The sequence below is a fragment of the Fusarium oxysporum genome, chromosome 8, assembly GCF_000149955.1.
Source record: "Fusarium oxysporum f. sp. lycopersici 4287 chromosome 8, whole genome shotgun sequence".
Taxonomy (NCBI): Eukaryota; Fungi; Ascomycota; class Sordariomycetes; order Hypocreales; family Nectriaceae; genus Fusarium; species Fusarium oxysporum.
The window spans coordinates 3524935-3542030 of NC_030993.1; the positions used below are offsets into that span (position 1 = coordinate 3524935).

A 17096-nucleotide genomic window follows, 5' to 3' on the forward strand; every position below is an offset into this window, starting at 1 on the left:
CGACATGTAGACGACCACTAATTCATATTAGCAGAGAGCTCTCCACATCATGATTCTTCAAAGCTCTCGGGTAGAGTTACTTCAGATCGCGCGCCAACCAAACGGTCGAGCTAGCTCCAAAGCCCAACTTTCCAACCACCTGGTAGCGGTCCCAAAGGACTTCCCCAATCCTGATGGGGTAGTAGCGAGACGCGACATAGTCAGGAAAAAGCTCCACCTCTAACCCCCGCTCTACAGGCACTCCCCGTAAACCGGGACCCGAGAAGGCGAGAGGTCTCCACGCCCGGTCGGGCCACGGTACCCCTCGTATAAATGAGGCCATCTCTACTCGTCTGAATATTTTTATCACTAGAAGAGTCGCGGAAACATATCAACTACATGGATTGGGGCGCTTTTACTCAAGGTATGTAGTGGAAAGAAATGCTGCGGAATTGAATGGCGATGTGCTGTTTTTACTGATGAGTCAGACGCAAATTCGACGAATCAAAGCAAAGACGAAAAGCGCGTACGCGTAAAGTTCAGAATCTAGAAAGGAGGGCACATCAGAGCAGGCAACGCAACTTAATTATTTCCGCGGGAACTCACAGGCCTCCAAGCTAACTGATTCTGCTTGTTCTGGCTACCATTACGCTGCGGGAACCTGGCATGGCCTGAGTGCGAATAATCGCGTTCCTGATATACAGGCGATGTAGAATAACCATACAAGAAATATCGAGACATTTGGCTTAATGAAACACTGCTTTCAAAGTCTTTCTTGTAGTACAATAATGTTTAATAACATTTAAGATGTTGTTATTAGCAATGGCGCTTTGTGGCTGTAACAGGGCGGTTGATGAAACTGAGCGGCAATGTTGAGCGTTTATTGTCCTGCAGCAACGAAACGCTCATCAAAGAGGAGGCAATAGTTTTTCTCGTCTATGAGAATCTGACAGACGGGCAATGGCCCATTAGATTATCATCAGCCCAAAGTTTCAATCTCTCTATTATTAGCCTCAAGCTTGTGTAAACATTATTCTCTCAACCCTTCTACCAACCGACCGGGTCTCAAACACGGTTCAGAATTGACACTACCTTCCACTTCTATTCCATTGAACAAGAAATATTATAATCGTCCGTGAACCGGTCATAGAAGTAGAAGGATCAAAACTAGCATGCAACATGCTACCTAACAAAGATCGACTTTATATTGGTTGGATTATATGCTCGCGGGGCTACTGTGAAGATGCCTGGTGGAGAAGATAAGTTAGTCCAGCAACAGACTCCCGCCCGTTCCTCGACTAGCGGATGATAACAGACATTATTGGGCTCTCCTAGTCGGGCCAGAAGCCGAAGACGGCGAGATGCGCGGAAAGCGCCTCTACACCAAACAAAGAATCTATCGCGGTATGCAATCAGTCTGGGAGTTTAGCGAGCAGGAGACCGGCGCGGAATCCATCTTTATGATCTTGGTCTGTATTTAAATTGCAAGAGTTGAGAATTTGACGAAGCTTGAAGCCATCTTGAGGAGTATACCTGTGAGGGGGGAATAGCCGGGATGGAATTGTGTTAAATAGGTCAAGGAGGCACTGGCAGCCCTGAAGAATAACCATGAGCGCTGGGAACTGTGGTACTAGATTGGACCACTGTCTGTGATACTGCTATATGATATGTTAGTAGAAGCTGCAGCATGATTTGATGTCAGCTGTCCAGATAGTCGTACTAGCAGAGTATCGATATATAATCTGCTTGAAGGGAAAGTAGCTAGTACTATAAAGGCTCGGTATGATGAATAATCGTGATTATAGGAGAGTTGTGTAGATATAGCCCAGTTAGAATTCGCCAAAGCACTACCGATGTATTCTTTCTATTTCCAGTTTATGCGGTAAAGGTATAAGGAACCCGTCGACGATATCCCGCTAGAACGTATTACGTGGATTAATATGCCAGGATGATCTAGCCGACTCCTAGTCTATCATGCCAGTCACTGTATCCCTAGCAGCCATAATATTAAGACTGCTAAGGTCATATGGGTGAAGACTGGGTTCTCTTACGGCCTGTTATGAAAGTCGATGAGCTCTCTTAGACCCGGAAAGGCCTCTTTGCTATACCCAAGATTAAGACTATAATATAACTCCCGATGAAATTCCTAGATTGTTGTAAAAGGACCCTAGAAGGATTTGTCAGGAAGACGTTGATTAAATATTGGACCCGCGTTAATATTGGCGATACTAATGCTACCTGGTGGGGAATACTACATAGCTGTATAGTCATAGCCTTTAGTTACGCGAGAATTTGCGCCTTAGACTCTTCTGATTATTGTATCTACTTGTAAGATAGGTCTTGACCTTAGGTCCTTCCATAAGAATATATATATGGCCCTTGTGCTTGAAGCTATAGTATACTTTTAGGACTAGGATTGATATAATTTGCGTAATAAATTGCATAGACTTTGCTTCTGCTAGTGTTATGAAGGCAGTGGCTTTGATATAGAGCTTTGGTGAGGCGAAGAGGATATGCCTTAGATGTTGTCGTAGGCGGCGGAGATATGGTATTTTATTAAGTTTGTAAAGGAATAAAGTGAGGAGCTGCATAAGAAGGCCAAGATTAATTTCTCTTGACTCCATGGTTGCAGGAACCGGATCTTTGACTGTATTGATGTTCATCGCGTTGTGAGTTAGGGGACGGTTGGATTCGGTTATACTGACAGCCGCGACATCGGATTAAAGAATGCCCGATACCCTCTGATTGACCAGGCGGCGCAGAGACGTATGAATTTTATGTTGAAGAAAGCGATTAATTTCTACTTAGAAGCTTAATTGACCTGATGAGGAGATATCTCAAAAATAAAATGACGTTTAGTGTTGCGTATACTCACGCTTTTCACCTTTGCCTCATGAAGGTGAAGACAAGTTCATTGCCGAGGATATCAGATAGCGCTAAACTCGAAATATCCTTTTCAGAGGTCAAAGCTGGGGAGACCTCCAATCACTTCATGCGTCACGCCCTTCAATATACATGTTCCTCGTGATTAATAATAAGTAGAACGTAACTGAGCATCGGTTATAACGGGTTCATGATCCGATCCTGCCGACTCTGGGGTATAAGAGGCTCTTTGAACAGACTGTTCTCTCTGTCATTATTTGAACACTTATAAAACTCTCTCATCTCAACAAACATGTCTGATACCGAGCCTCAAGCAGTTCAAGTCTCCCAGACTTCCGATGGAATCACAACCATCACTCTGTCACGCCCTCACCGCAAGAATGCCATTGACGGTCCTACGGCAAGAAAGCTTACCGACGCGGTTCTGGCATTTGAGAACGACGCCACGCAAAAAGTCTGCATTATCTACGGCGCACACGGTACTTTCTGCGCAGGCTTCGATCTCCACGAAGTTGCCAAATGGAATCCCGCGCAGGGAACAGACAACTATCTCGGCCCAATCATCGACCCGAGCCATAAAGTCGAGGACCGCAACATCGGCCCCATTGGACCTTCAAGAATGCAGGTAAAGAAGCCAGTCATCAGTGCTGTAGCGGGCTACGCTGTCGCTGGAGGTTTGGAGCTCTCGCTCATAGGCGACATGCGCATTGCCGAGGAAGATGCTGTTTTCGGTGTATTTTGCCGAAGATTTGGCGTTCCCCTCATCGACGGCGGTACTGTTCGGCTACAGGCCATCATTGGCCTCGGCCGAGCGATGGATATGATCCTCACTGGAAGACCTGTCTCGGCGCAGGAGGCGTTGCAGTTTGGACTGGCGAATCGTGTCGTGCCCAAGGGACAGGCTTTGGTGGAGGCGACCAAGATGGCGAAGCAGCTTCTCACGTTTCCGCAGGAGTGTATGAATGTGGATAGGGCTAATTGCTATTACTCTGTTTATAACGCAACGTCGTTTCAGGATGCGTTGAGGAATGAGTTTGAGAATGGTGTCAAGGTCATCACTACGGAGAGTGTGAAGGGCGCGGCGAACTTTAGCAGTGGAGCTGGAAGACACGGTGTTTTTGAGACAGCAAAGTTTTAGGAGGCTGTACTACCCTCAATAAAGCTTTCGAAATGAATTTTGCAGTTGTAAGCGTCTACTTGACGTGTCTCCGTCTTCCGGTTAACAGTATGATTCAGTAGCTGTTGTGACAGAGGTAGCGTGAATAAGCGCAATGCCCGGATGAAGAAACATATCAAACCTGTATACCTGTTCATATGCTCCGATTGCCAGGACACCGCCGTCGGTATCCCGCAACTTGCCCTCACCATAAACCCAATAAATCAGTGTCAAGACGTCAAAGTCTGACTTGCCCGGCATTAGTCCTCCAGTCTCTCAGTAGATCAATCTTGATACTAGTGATATCACCGTGCAACCTTTACTCTGTTAAACATGAACCCATCATCAAGACTCACATAGGATTGGGATGTAAGTATGAGATTCTAAGTATTCTACTTTTCTATCTCAGACACTCAACTCGAACGCAAAAGCCGTCGTAGGATCTTGATGTTTCATCCTCAACTTCAACTTACAGTCCTTGACAAGCTCTTCCCTCTCCCCAAGATCCTGCGGTCCATCAACACGCTTGAACTTATCCCCATCAACAACTCGAAACGCCAGTGTCTTGACCTTGACTCGTGTATCATCTGTCAGGCCAACTACATCAATCGTCCAATTCCCTGGTCTCGAGCGCGTACCCGCTAGTATCCGCACAACGTCCCCCTCAACAGTCGCATAAGCATCAAACAACCCATCTGAACTCGCGGTGGTCCTCAGACGTTGTCCCTTCATGCTTGAGGCGTAATACCTGTAGACCTGAAACTCAGCCGTTGGCCAGTATCCTTCCCCCTCGATGGCGTAGCTGTCACCACTGCCGTTGGGCTTACTCAAGAGACCTGCTATCATCAGTATTTGAACCACGACGATCTTCGCCAGACTTACCAGCCATAAAGTCATGCAACGCTCCAGCGATAGCCCAATTCCCTCTAAGGCCATGTGCATTCTCTCGCTCAAGACCAGCGATCCACCATGCTCCCGCAGACGGGACTTGTTCTCCATAAACAGCATACTCATTGATGTTCACATCTTGAGCCTTATCGAGAGGAATGTCGTGCTTGGACAACAGATCATGGAATGAGGCCATTGAGCTCGCCATGGTGACTGCTTCGTCGCCGCCCTCCATGTGCCAGGACCATTGATCGGGTAGGCTATCTTTGCAGCGAGGCAGGAAGGCTGACCACCATTCATGGGACGTTGAGGGGATGGTGGACATACTGGGGCCAGTAATCCGAACGGATGGAAGCGCCTCTCTGTGAACATATCAGAACGGTCCAAGTATCTATGGAACAACATACCGAATCTTCTTGAACGAACGAGTCCAGAGTTCCAACCACTGCTCCATCGATCGATTCCAAAAGAAGCTCAAATCCGGTTCATTCCAGATATCTATAACGAGCCCCTCAATCATATCAGACTTCTTCACATCATCAAGCGTCCGATCGAGAAACGCATCCCAACTCGTCCATTCATCGTTGTCTCCAGGGTACGCAAAGTTTTCCGACTGTCCGCCATCAGCACCCCAAGCAGCAGGGAGCAAGTAAATGAACTCGCCGCCGTGTTTTCGAGTAGTTCTGTAATTACTCAACGCTGAAGCAAAGCGAGCCTAATAATGTTAATACGTACCCCAATGATGCTCGGATGTAGTCTACCTTGTAGTCTTCGAGACTGACGGCGTAGCCTTTGGTTCCGGGTAATTGAGATCCACCACCTCGACCATAATTGAACCCAAGGTCTTTGTAAAAGTGATCAGGTATCTGATCTGGTCTATCTGGTATTCCGTACAAGATACCAGATGCCAGATGACGAGGCGGCCCTGTTTGAAGGGTCACGTCTACCGTTGCCACTCCAACAACGGGTTCTTTGACCTTGTCTACCTCTGATGGCAGGCTTTTCAGCATGGACATGTACTCTTCCGGCATTTTGACGATATTCGCTGCGTGTTTGCTTGCTCGTGTGAGTCGAAGTGTTGAGGTATATACCCATGGAGCAACTGAGACTAAGCCTTTAATGGGAACTCCGGTGGGATGCGAAAATTGTCGCGACTCAGCGATACAGAAAATTTAGAGTTATTCTCATACGATTTTGAGAGAACGCCAATTATTGTGACCCATCAGCTAAAGCCTTGGAATGCTCGTCCCCATTCAAAAGTCATTTTCCTTTCGCTGGAGCGTCTTGACTCGTGATGTTGCGATTAGTGACCTACCCCTCCGTCTCTTCTCCGGTGGGAGACAGCCTCCAATTGGACCGCAAAGTACTGTCAATTCCCCGCAAGATCATCAAACCTAATCTCCTTCCCCTTCCCCATGGGGTGACGATCTTGGCACGATGTGAAGAATCCAATACTTAAACACCCGACGATCCTTCAATTCCCTCTATCACCATCACCATCATTACTGCAATGTCTCTCCACGAGAAACAAAGCATCGACCACATCGAACAAGATATCACCTCCCAAAAAGAATGGAGCCACGTTCAAGGCGAACAAGGCGCCTCCATCGACCGCAACATGTCCCTCTGGCAAGCCATAAAAGCTTACCCCGGCGCCATAGCATGGTCATTCCTCCTATCATCGTCCATCATCATGGAAGGCTACGACATTGTCCTCATCGGCAATCTCATGGCCCAACCGGCTTTTCAGAAAGCGTATGGTGATTGGTACGGCGATAAACTCGGCTATCAGATTTCCGGACCGTGGCAGGCTGGTCTTGGGAATGGAACTGCAGTCGGGACTATCATTGGGGCTTTTGCTAATGGGTGGCTTACGGAGCGGTTCGGATATCGTCGTACCCTTGTGGCGTCTCTTGTTGCTGTTACGGGATTTATTTTCATTACTTTCTTTGCGCATGATCTTCCTATGCTTCTTGCTGGATCTATTCTCTGCGGTTTACCTTGGGGTGTTTTCGCAACGATGGCTCCTGCTTACGCTTCAGAGATTTGTCCTATGGCTCTTCGGGGCTATCTCGCCAATTACGTTTGCCTCTGCTGGGCTCTCGGCCAACTCCTCGCCGCCGGCGTCTTATTCAGCTTTTCCGAGAACTCAACACAATGGGCATACCGTCTGCCCTTCGCTATACAGTGGATTTGGCCTATTCCTCTCATCATCGTTCTCTGGTTCACGCCTGAATCGCCGTATTGGCTCGCCAAGAAGAATCGCCTCGATGAAGCGAAGGGTGTTCTGAGACGTATCTCGGCAAAGAGCAGCAAGACTGATGAGGATTTGGACAAGCAGCTTGCCATGATTGTTCACACCAACAAGATCGAGAGTGAACATACCAAGGGCTCTAGCTACCTCGATTGCTTCAAGGGCATCAATCTTCGACGCACTGAGATCGTTTGCCTTGTATTCGTCGCGCAGAATACAACTGGCGTTGGCATCGGTGGTACACCTACCTACTTCTTCGTCCAAGCAGGCGTCGACCCAAGCAACTCCTTCAAGTTCGCAACAGGTGCACTCGGCCTTGCTTCCGTGGGCGTCATCATCTCCTGGTTTCTCATCTACCGCATCGGCAGACGAGCCTTATATGTCTGGGCCTGTGGCATCTGCACAGTCCTTATGCTTATCATCGGTATTCTCGCCAGCGTTCCCCAGACTCAAGCTGTCAGTTTTGGCCAGGCTGGCGTTGTTCTAATTTGGGAGATTGTGTTCTACGCTACCATCGGACCTGTTTGCTATGCCATCATTGGTGAGATACCAGCTGTCAGTGTTCGCAGTAAGAGTATCTGTCTTGCTCGCATTGCCTACTACATCTCGCAGATTCTCAACGGCACTTATGGTCCTTACATGATCAATCCTACTGAGGGCAACTGGAAGGGCAAAGTCGGCTACTTCTGGGTGAGTCTCGAAATACTCACGTTCTCTTCCTCTCTGACATCATTTAGGCTGGACTTTCTCTGTTGACCTTCACTTGGGCCTACTTCCGCCTTCCCGAAACAAAGGCATGTCTTTCCCGTCATCTCTGGATAACGGAGTGCTAACATCGTAAAGGGGCGGACGTTCGAGGAGATTGACATTCTTTTCGCCAACAAGACTGCAGCTAGGAAGTTTGCTGACACCAAGGTTGACGCGTACGCTGATGACTCTGAGGGGCGTATCATCAAGGAAACTGAGGTTTGATACTGGTACCAACAGTGCAGGAGATTGTGTGTTTATACTTGGTGTTCAGATTGATAGCCAGAATCTCAAATTCATCTATCCATTGATCCCTAAACGCCTATGATCCCGGGGAGATATATCTATTATCCTCTTACACAGCGTCTTGATCATTCCATGAGTCCCTCAACTCATCTGATATCTTCACATAAGCCGGCCCAAAGACGTGACAAACGGCCTTCGGTTTAAAATCTCTTTGGATTTCCAGAAACACCCCGACACACTCCATCACGCCCTGGGGCATCCTTCTCTCCCGCGCTTCACACATATGCCAAAGGGTCTTGCAAACCTGACATTGGTTCTTACTATCCAAGACATGCTCCTCCTCGTCCACCTTTGTTTCATTGCAGGACATCAGCACTGTTCTTCTAGGTCCCATATGAAACTTTACTCGTTAGCTAGGTTACTCCGGGAAGCTTCAACACACTTACAGAAAGCTCGTCACTACCGTGCTCTCTCCTAGGTCTCCAAGTTGCACCTGTGACCTCTTCATCTCGATCAAGGGTAAGCGTTGCTTTGGCTCCCTTGGTATAGCCAGCGCGCTTCAGCTGGCCATCTCTGTACATAAACTCCATACCGCAGAGCCGTTGGTATAGAGGATTGAAGAAGGCTGTTATCTGAGAAACCCTCGTCCAGCTTCCCTCTTTATCTTGTAATCTCCAGAAGAGCCTGTTGCAATCTGTGGATACTATTTGGTGTTCATTAAACTCTCTGCACAGATCACCTTTAGCCAACTTTGTAGGTTTCGTCCTAGCCTCAAAACTGTCACCCTTAAGGTACAGCGACCAGACAAAGCCGTCCTGGAATGATTAGTCTTGCGTCTTAAATCATTATCTGACTTACCAATCTCTCAAAGTGATTCTCCACATGACGTGCTTCGATCATATCGCCATGTAACCCAGGGTGTACTTCAACAGCATTTGGTTCAGCACCAGACTTTTCGATCCGGACTCCGGTGAACTTTTTATTTCCAAAATGGCTGGTGGAACCATCATCCTCAATCTCTACTTCCTCCCAGAAAGTGAGACCCGTTATCCGATCACCTTCATCAAGGACAAGATGGTCAATCTCGTGGAACCACTGCCCAATGTAGACCGGCGATCTTCCGTCCCAGAATTCGAAGCAGAAACCAGACACGTGATGTGGCAGTCGGTTACGCCCTGTTCTTCCGCAAGAGATCCCTACGCGCTTGACGCCGTTGAGGCGTACAGTCGACGATGGGAATCGGTCCATCGACCAATTAGAGTAAGGATCTATCCGCGACCGAGCTTCCTCTTGGTCGTAGTTGAACGTAGTTGGAGGCGAATCAAGCTGAAACGAGTCTCGATGGTCGAGATGTGCCAATCCGAAAGATTCTACGGTGCACAACGATGTACTCATCTTGGCAGATACAAGTCAGTATCTCGAAGCTCAAGATAACAAAAAGGGACTCAATACTCACATAAGGATGTGCCAGAAACCCAGTTATAATCTCTCCGTAAGGTGAAACAAGGTTATGCCATTCAGACGAGCCATCTTCAGGATATTCCCAGGGCATACCCTTATTAGTCGCCTTCAAACGTCGTCCAAAGCTGGTAGTTATCTACATTGCACACAGATCATCAGCCGACATCAATTCCGGAATGATTTCTGCTACGTACCATGAGGGAGTAGGCAAAAAGCACAGCATGCTCCCGGTGGAAACGAAGGGTTTGGAACCCAACACCAGTAATTCTCTCACCGGCCGGTCCATTGATAGACAGAGACTGTTCAATGGCCACGAATCGTTCTCTTGAATCGTCCCAGATTTCGCGAATGCCAAACTCCCGTTCTGTTCCGTCAGTGTAGTAGAAGCCTAGGCCTCTGATACTGAAAGTAACGCTACTATCAACAAATACGGCAATCCGGTTCAGGAGTGGAAGAAGTGAACCACTTGGGCCGCCAAAGTCCATGTTCAAGATGAAGGCTGGCTGTGGTGAGGCTGCATCGACGGTGGGAGGTTGTACAGTCGCCACGTCGGGTTGGGGAGCTGCAGGGTGCCATACAAGTTGTTCGGAAGTTGTTGGCGTGTGGATGGTAGGGACGTCGCCTAGCTTCTCGACCAGCTGGACAGAGACGACCTTACAAGCCTGGCAACTCGTTAGTTACTCCATTAGTAAAGTTCAGATAAAACCTACGTCAAGCCCAAGTAACAGTCCACTTATGTAGGGGCCATTTTGCGGCTTTAGCATCTTGATGCCAACATAATCGTCAGGTTTGTCAACTTTACCCACGAGCTTCCACGATACCCCACCAAGCTTATCCTTGATCCGAAAAGCAAGACCAACTAAACCACCAAAGGTACTCGCCACATGAACAGCTATGACTTGATCCGATGATCTGAGGCTGAAATGTGTTTCCGCGTCAGGCTGAATCAAGCCGATGCGAAAGTTCTCAGCTCCGTCTAGTCTTCTTGCCCGAAACCCGCATATGTAATCTCTCTTATCGAGATACACTCTGGACACCGAGATTCTCACCTCCTCATTACCCAAGCCGCCAAGTCGCAGGTTCAGATACCGCGAGCCTCTGACTTGAATACCCTTTGAAGGGCTCGAACATGGCACCCCTTTAAGTCCCTGTGTCTTCTGGGTCATCTCATATCCCAAGGAAACCAGTTTCTGTCTACAACGAGCTGTCTTCTCCAAGCGCGGCCGCTGGCGAAGCATAGAGATCATACAGTGGGTGATATTTTCTAAACCGTTCCAGATCAGTTGCCGATGGCGCATGTGTCCTCTTGAAGAGTTGTCATGCAGAGAATGCTTCAGGTCGAAGTACAGATCCCGCCATGTCTCTGTTGTATTGTGGTCCACTGGAAAGAAATTCATTTCGTGATCGCGAGAGAAACGGCTAGCCCAGAATGTCTGAGGTAAGTCGGTAGGCTTGGTTAGATTCGCAATGGTTGTTGATGAAAGCCTCAGGTTGCAAAAAGACGCGGTATCAAGAAAATCAATCATACAATGATTCAACTCAGTAGACAGCTTAGAGAAACAGTCCGATGATGTTCCTGTATGATTAGTACCATAGGTGTCTCCGTCTAGAAAGCGACAAAAATTCGGATAGGTCACTATTCTGCCAGGATCGGCTTTCAAAAAAGCCCAACCTTCAGGGGGGCCTTCTCTGTCCGTTGCCTGAGCCAGCGCTTGTTCATTCTCGGCACAAAGGTATGATATCCACTTCCAACCGCCGCCATGTCTAGGCATACTTTGAGTGAAGTCAGAAAGAACCTTGGAGAGCTCTTCTGTTTCGTAGCGTCGCCCCGACTTCAGGAACATCTGGTCTTGGAATATCTGCCAACATGTTTGATGAACGATGAATCCTGTAGTCGGACGAATTCTTGGATGTGGTTCCAATTCTAATGACCCATCTTCAACATATCCGATAGGCGTGAGTGAGAACTGCGACTGGCCTTTTTCGCGCTGGACTGTAGGAGGTCAATGGGGATTCAGCTACCGACGGGATTTTGTTACCTGCGAAGATCTCGCGATACCAAACCTGTTCTTGTTCTTCGTGATGCTGAGGGGAGGGGGTGCAAATTCCGCAGAGAGCGCATCTGAGACACATTCTCGCTATTGATCGATGGAGTTAAATCTTTCGTGGCTTGAAGCGAGATGTAGCGATGTTGTCGGATTAATAGCGACTAGTGATAGATCTTGTTGTCAGAGTCGAAGAGCGGGCAGCAATGAGTTACCTCGAGACTAGAAGCAGCATTATATACCTCTCTAAGGGGCAAAAGTCACAAAATAGGGTTTTCTTTTTTTTTTGGCATCAAGCATTGTAGTACAATGTCTAAACTATGAGACAGTTGTGTTATTTGCAGTTGAGATCTGTGGCTGAAAGCATATAAACACCACGTATGGCTGACGACAAAGTAACGGTTTATGGATGCTCTCATTGGCCTCTGTAAAATAACCCTCAGAGTGTAAATAGTGACTAATCAAGAATATTGGCCGCGACTGGCTGTTAAATTACAATTGCGAGTTATTGTATCTCTCTCTAACTTTCTGCATCAACTCTATAGATATCCACTAATGATCAAGCTTTGACTTCGCCCTCAAAGCTTCCCATTCGTGCTCCAGCATTCCATACTCAATCATATCCCACCATTGCCTATCAAACCAAAGCGCCTCTCTACTCCTCCCCTCCTCCACAAATCCCAACTTCTTATACAAATGCTGCCCTCGCTCATTGAACCCAAAAGTGCCAATGCCAACACGATGATAGCCACCAAACCTAAAAGCCCAATCCAGCGCCCAATTGATGCTCTCCCCTCCATAGCCCTTGTTCCTAAACGCGTCCGCGATGACAATACCAATATGGGTACCCCGATGCTGTTCGCGATTCTTGGGAGTGCCGCCCCAGCCGATACATATGAAGCCGATGGGGACTGGTTCTGAGCTTTCAATGTTCTGTTGTTTGGCTTCTTCGGGAGAAAGACACAGGACAACCGCCAGAATGGACTTTTGGAACTCTGTCAGGAAGTCTTCAACGCCTTTTTTGTTCTTGGGACGAAGAATGGAGGGATCTGCGAGGGCTTTTGCAACGGGGTCGTTCTCAATATGCTTGAAGAAGAATTCTTTGTCTTTGTCATTGTCTTCAGGGGAGCGGTAGATAAGACGTTCCGATTGGAACGCCTTGGTCACGCTTGAGATGTCCATGATGACGATGATTGATAGAAAGAAAAAGATGATTGAGATTTGTCTTTATGGTTTATGTAGTCGTAGATAATCGTTTATCACATCGGGAATCCGGCACGTATCTAAGCGCAGGGTAAGCATGCATGGCGCCTCCACTTTCACCTTCCTATTTGGCGATGGCTCATGACTCACGACCCAGATTCGCGATAGTGAAGTGGTGATCGATTCTCGACGCGGATTAATTGCGCCTGAGTCATGGGATTGACTCACTTTGAAAGATAAAAGAACCTCAAGTCTAGTTGCTATTCCTCAGGGATATGCAGTATTGTCTTATACAAGAGCCTCTCATTTATAGACATGGACCTTATGTAACACGACCGCATACCCTGTTTCATTCGGGTCATCTCATGGGTACACAATATCTCATCTTCGTGACTCAGCTTGACAGGCATTCTCATTAATCTTCATCCAGTCTAGAAGTAACACGTTCGATAACGAATTGAACCTATCACCTCGGTGATGACCTATCTCCTTGCTTGTCGTATGTCACGCATTATTCTCAATGGCACCTTGATCTGACGTGAGCCAGATTGTAGTCAGCCTACAACATCACCATCCCTATCATGTGGCTACGAGATGTTTCCCGCGATGCAACCGCCAGAAATCAGGCATATGAGCTTTTAACAAAACATCTCAAATATTATCTGGAGGTAGTGTAATAACTAGCTGTAATATCCCAAGTTGAGCTGAAAAGGTTATCGTCATCGTGGACCTACTGAACCTCTAGAACAACAAAATACGCATAAACACCAGCCCCAATCCTCTGATGTTCCCTCTTCCTCCCTACAACCTTTATCCTCCCCTCATCAGCTAGTCCATTGACCTTGGCCTCATACCCCTTCACCTGCCAAACCGACTCCCGAATCGTCGAGACAATAACGCCACCAGCCTTGCTAACTCTCACAAACTCATCAAAAGCCTCGGGTCCAACATGACCCTCCGTCATAGTCCCAACACAAATGACCGCATCATAACTCTGTGAGGGGATATCAAGCGTTTCAGCGAGGTTCGCGACATTGAGTGATTTGTACACGCCTGTTCGTTCAGCGACTTCAAGCATACCGGGACTTAGGTCGATTCCGTGAAGGTTTGAAGCACCGAGTTTTGTGAGCGCTTCGCCGACGAGGCCTGTTCCGCAGCCGGCGTCGAGAATTTTAGCTGAGGAGATTTGAGTGCCGAGATGGGTGACTAAATCTTGAGACGCGAGTTGGGGAGCGACGTATTCTTCTTTCTCGACATCCTGGTTGTAGGTGTTTGCCCATCCATCATAGGTACTAAGTGTCTCTGAGAGACTGGTCGCTTTGAGGGAGCGCTCGAGCTGAGACATGTTGATCAATTGAAGCAGAGGCTTTGGTCGATTGATTTTGTCAGCAGGTCAAGTTCACTGGATGTAGAAAGATATTTGCATCAGGCGTTGGGAAGAGGGGCATTTGTATGTCGTGTGCAGCCAATGACGTAGTAGTTGAATCTAACAAGATGACGCTGGGGATCGTAAGATAAGCATCACAACAAGTTAATTTATTACAGCCGAGACTCATCAATTCTGCAAGTAATGTAATGTAATGTAATGATTATGTTTATTTTTCTCGAGCAGTGACTACCAGGCGCACGGGATATTACTAAAAGCATTACTCTCCTTACTAATCTGACTTAAATGCACTCAAAATCCGGTATCAACAGTCCCGAGCGATGTAAACCAAACCTCGGCGAAATCTTCGCCAACTCAGCAACATACCCCGGCACACCACCTGGAATCTCCATATTGTACCATAACTTGGGATCATCTAACGCCAGCGCAGCCTCATGCATCTCCACGATCTCCTTACTATCCCAAATACCCTCACGTCTATTCAAGCGTCGCAGCAGGTCCAGCGCTCTAGCACGATGCGGCCCTTCAGTGCACGACCATACAACTACCGAAAGACCAGAAATCAAATCGCCGTCGAGGGAGAAACTTGGTTGGCCGGGTGTTATTAGGCGCTGGGAGAAGATCTCAGCGGCGTTGAGGAATGCTTCGGCGGTGTCGGGGGTTGGTTCGGAGAGGTCTTCGGGACCGCAGGACATGCCCATTCGCCAGAACGCTTGTTGGAGGTTGAGGTATGTGAGTTGGGGGGATGTCAATTCTTGACATTCCCATGTCGCGATGTGTTTCTTTGTCAACTCGAATCGCGAACTCCAGACTTCGAACTTAGCATCCATCTCTTCCCATTTCGCTTCGAGTTCCTGCTTCTCTGGTCCTTCGAGGGTACACATCTCAATTCGGCCGTCGTCGTTCATCGAATATGTATATGGCGTTTGCGAAATGATGTCCACGGTCTCGACGTCGAGTTTGCGCAAGAAGCTAGCTGCTTCATCGAGGTCCTGGAAAGGCTGGTCCGACCCATCGCCGCATTGCAAAACATCAAGACAGCCAGAGTGAATATCCGGAATGATGGTATCCTCCAAAAACATCGAAGCTTCAACGCCAAGATTCGCAAACATCTCCGTAAGCTTCCTCGCCATCTTCTGCTCCTTCGCACTATTGATCAAAACAGGCGACGAGAGCAGTTTCGTTCCAGCGCGAATATGTCGAATTGATTCGGCATACCGACCAGTAATACCCTCAAACGCAACAAATAACAAACAGCACACCAGAGTACACTGCAGGTCGAATGCAGAATCCATCGACATGTGGGGTATAATACGCTGGATGGATTTGTTGTACTGCTGCATAGCCAAGCTTTTCAGCTGCTGGAGTGGAGAGCACGTCTCTTGGCCCGCCATGTAGAACCTATGCGCGGCACCAACGGCTATGATGGCATGCTTGATAGGTTCGCATGAATGCGCAAGAGGGAGGACATAAGTGAGGTAGAAGTTTGATGAGCCGGGACAGCAGGTGAGTTGAGTGGAGGTCCAGTGGTGAAAGTGGTGAAAATAACAGTTCTCAATGGATGTATCGGCTATACGAGGGTTGAGAGATGAGACGGTGTATCCAGTGACGGGCATTGAAGCGCGTTGCTGGATCTGGTTCTTGGTGGGCGTTGCATAACCGTCGCATTTGACACGGCCATCGCGACAGCGGCGACATGTCGGCTTCTCCTCATCACACTTCAAATGCCTAACTCTACAATAACACAGTGATTAGAAGCAGTTCACCGCCCAATTAAAACAGAAATACGTACTTGCTACATCTAATATTAGTCTCTGATTCGTCAATCAGCCATTTGCAACGGGGGACATACCAGGTTAAACAGCCAGTGCGAACTTTGGGTCTGGAGGCGCGCTGCCATTTGACCTTCTTGGGCAAGATTACGAGCTGGTTCGTCGACGTAGTCATTTTCTCTTCCTTCCTTGTTACGAGAAACTTGATCAAAAAGGACAAAGCAAAGCAGGGAAAGCGAGAGAATTTTGATGCTGTTGGATGGTGCACTTCGTACAGGGAAATATCAACATGTAGCAGTGTGGAGACGCCAAGAGGCGCAGTACAGCGCTAGCAGGGTCTTAATCCCTGCTTTTACGACGCAGCCAATCACGAAAGAAAGCTCGGCTGAAACGTGGGTCTCACAGCATCTGGAACTGTCTGTGTCATACCGGGCAAAGTCACTTTTGGTAGCAACTGCGTAAGCCTCAATGATACACTTCGTTTGTTTCGCTGGAAGAATCATGGCATGTTTGACAGTGCCTCCCAATTCACCTGAAACGGAGCATCTTGGCATGCACGTTTTCGGCTGTTGAGTGCCGATAAGGCTGAATTAAAGAGGCAGAAATCGAGATGAATTACGCGGCTCCCAGGGGCTTTGCAGGTCGAGAACATCCCAATTGTAATTTGATGCTCGATTTGTGATGGAATCACGCTGCATTGTGAGGTATCGCTGAACGGCGAGCCTGTTTGGGAAAATTGTCCGTGATGAGAAGGATATGTGACTAGCGGAACTATTGTAAAACAACATGACACTGCATCTCTGGACGAAACAGTCTTCAAGGTCGTTTAAGGGCTGATACTGCCAAGGATGTAGGGAGTATCATGATCTGCTGTCCGTTCCGCATTGTCGGAACTAGTCCCGGAACTCGGAACGCTTGGCTCGGAACGGTGAGTACTCTGCAACGCTGCAGTCCCCGTACTTGAAGCTCTCAAAACTATCGCAGGTAGTTATTCACATCGACTTAGTGGTGTTTAAGCGTATGTAAAAGCCTATAGACAACCATAAACACTATCCCGTATAAGATGACTACAGCC

General features: G+C 47.8%; 7 protein-coding genes across 9 annotated transcripts; 2 read left to right on the plus strand and 5 right to left on the minus strand.

Moving 5' to 3' along the window:
- Nucleotides 1-2968: 2968 nt before the first annotated feature.
- FOXG_15688 (enoyl-CoA hydratase) lies at nucleotides 2969-4158 on the plus strand. The gene has a single exon (XM_018395795.1). It carries the CDS (start codon nucleotides 3155-3157, stop codon nucleotides 3998-4000), a length of 846 nt encoding a protein of 281 aa, XP_018256074.1. The 5' UTR covers nucleotides 2969-3154; the 3' UTR covers nucleotides 4001-4158.
- Nucleotides 4159-4324: 166 nt separating this feature from the next.
- Nucleotides 4325-6198, minus strand: FOXG_15689 (uncharacterized protein). Its single transcript, XM_018395796.1, has 4 exons — nucleotides 5668-6198; nucleotides 5314-5621; nucleotides 4901-5268; nucleotides 4325-4854 (listed from the first exon to the last, which is right to left on the minus strand). The coding sequence occupies exons 1-4, from the start codon at nucleotides 5935-5937 to the stop codon at nucleotides 4424-4426; spliced, it is 1377 nt and encodes a 458-aa protein (XP_018256075.1). The 5' UTR covers nucleotides 5938-6198; the 3' UTR covers nucleotides 4325-4423.
- A 132-nt stretch (nucleotides 6199-6330) lies between these two features.
- FOXG_15690 (uncharacterized protein) lies at nucleotides 6331-8256 on the plus strand. The gene is made up of 3 exons (XM_018395797.1): nucleotides 6331-7850; nucleotides 7898-7954; nucleotides 8004-8256. Exons 1-3 carry the CDS (start codon nucleotides 6417-6419, stop codon nucleotides 8130-8132), a joined length of 1620 nt encoding a protein of 539 aa, XP_018256076.1. The 5' UTR covers nucleotides 6331-6416; the 3' UTR covers nucleotides 8133-8256.
- A 253-nt stretch (nucleotides 8257-8509) lies between these two features.
- FOXG_22116 (uncharacterized protein) lies at nucleotides 8510-11747 on the minus strand (the record flags this gene model as incomplete). Its single annotated transcript, XM_018402513.1, has 7 exons — nucleotides 8510-8536; nucleotides 8600-8968; nucleotides 9012-9548; nucleotides 9610-9750; nucleotides 9809-10276; nucleotides 10325-11607; nucleotides 11654-11747. 7 exons carry the CDS (start codon nucleotides 11745-11747, stop codon nucleotides 8510-8512), a joined length of 2919 nt encoding a protein of 972 aa, XP_018256077.1.
- A 308-nt stretch (nucleotides 11748-12055) lies between these two features.
- Nucleotides 12056-13123, minus strand: FOXG_15693 (uncharacterized protein). The gene is made up of 2 exons (XM_018395798.1): nucleotides 13013-13123; nucleotides 12056-12942 (listed from the first exon to the last, which is right to left on the minus strand). The coding sequence occupies exon 2, from the start codon at nucleotides 12839-12841 to the stop codon at nucleotides 12212-12214; it is 630 nt and encodes a 209-aa protein (XP_018256078.1). The 5' UTR covers nucleotides 12842-12942; nucleotides 13013-13123; the 3' UTR covers nucleotides 12056-12211.
- A 268-nt stretch (nucleotides 13124-13391) lies between these two features.
- Nucleotides 13392-14332, minus strand: FOXG_15694 (uncharacterized protein). Its single transcript, XM_018395799.1, has one exon. It carries the CDS (start codon nucleotides 14205-14207, stop codon nucleotides 13593-13595), a length of 615 nt encoding a protein of 204 aa, XP_018256079.1. The 5' UTR covers nucleotides 14208-14332; the 3' UTR covers nucleotides 13392-13592.
- A 74-nt stretch (nucleotides 14333-14406) lies between these two features.
- On the minus strand, nucleotides 14407-16336 carry FOXG_15695 (uncharacterized protein). 3 transcript variants are annotated; one of them, XM_018395801.1, is made up of 3 exons: nucleotides 16102-16336; nucleotides 16042-16044; nucleotides 14407-15983 (listed from the first exon to the last, which is right to left on the minus strand). In XM_018395801.1, exons 1-3 carry the CDS (start codon nucleotides 16194-16196, stop codon nucleotides 14531-14533), a joined length of 1551 nt encoding a protein of 516 aa, XP_018256081.1. In that variant the 5' UTR covers nucleotides 16197-16336; the 3' UTR covers nucleotides 14407-14530. The 3 variants fall into 3 exon arrangements, with proteins under 3 accessions (XP_018256081.1, XP_018256082.1, XP_018256080.1); XM_018395802.1 differs by having other exon boundaries at nucleotides 14407-16044; XM_018395800.1 differs by having other exon boundaries at nucleotides 14439-15983; nucleotides 16042-16292.
- Nucleotides 16337-17096: the final 760 nt, after the last annotated feature.

What these genes read in the sequence shown, in the direction of transcription:
- FOXG_15688 (XM_018395795.1), top strand. Translation starts at nt 3,155, where the DNA reads ATGTCTGATACCGAGCCTCAAGCAGTTCAAGTCTCCCAGACTTCCGAT.
- FOXG_15689 (XM_018395796.1), bottom strand. Translation starts at nt 5,937, where the DNA reads ATGCCGGAAGAGTACATGTCCATGCTGAAAAGCCTGCCATCAGAGGTA. An exon ending in CGTTCGTTCAAGAAGATTCG is followed by an intron (nt 5,269 to 5,313) that starts GTATGTTGTTCC and finishes ATATGTTCACAG; the next exon opens with AGAGGCGCTTCCATCCGTTC. An exon ending in GTTGCATGACTTTATGGCTG is followed by an intron (nt 4,855 to 4,900) that starts GTAAGTCTGGCG and finishes TGATGATAGCAG; the next exon opens with GTCTCTTGAGTAAGCCCAAC.
- FOXG_15690 (XM_018395797.1), top strand. Translation starts at nt 6,417, where the DNA reads ATGTCTCTCCACGAGAAACAAAGCATCGACCACATCGAACAAGATATC. An exon ending in GCAAAGTCGGCTACTTCTGG is followed by an intron (nt 7,851 to 7,897) that starts GTGAGTCTCGAA and finishes GACATCATTTAG; the next exon opens with GCTGGACTTTCTCTGTTGAC. An exon ending in TCCGCCTTCCCGAAACAAAG is followed by an intron (nt 7,955 to 8,003) that starts GCATGTCTTTCC and finishes AACATCGTAAAG; the next exon opens with GGGCGGACGTTCGAGGAGAT.
- FOXG_15693 (XM_018395798.1), bottom strand. Translation starts at nt 12,841, where the DNA reads ATGGACATCTCAAGCGTGACCAAGGCGTTCCAATCGGAACGTCTTATC.
- FOXG_15694 (XM_018395799.1), bottom strand. Translation starts at nt 14,207, where the DNA reads ATGTCTCAGCTCGAGCGCTCCCTCAAAGCGACCAGTCTCTCAGAGACA.
- FOXG_15695 (XM_018395800.1), bottom strand. Translation starts at nt 16,196, where the DNA reads ATGACTACGTCGACGAACCAGCTCGTAATCTTGCCCAAGAAGGTCAAA. An exon ending in ACTAATATTAGATGTAGCAA is followed by an intron (nt 15,984 to 16,041) that starts GTACGTATTTCT and finishes GTGTTATTGTAG; the next exon opens with AGTTAGGCATTTGAAGTGTG.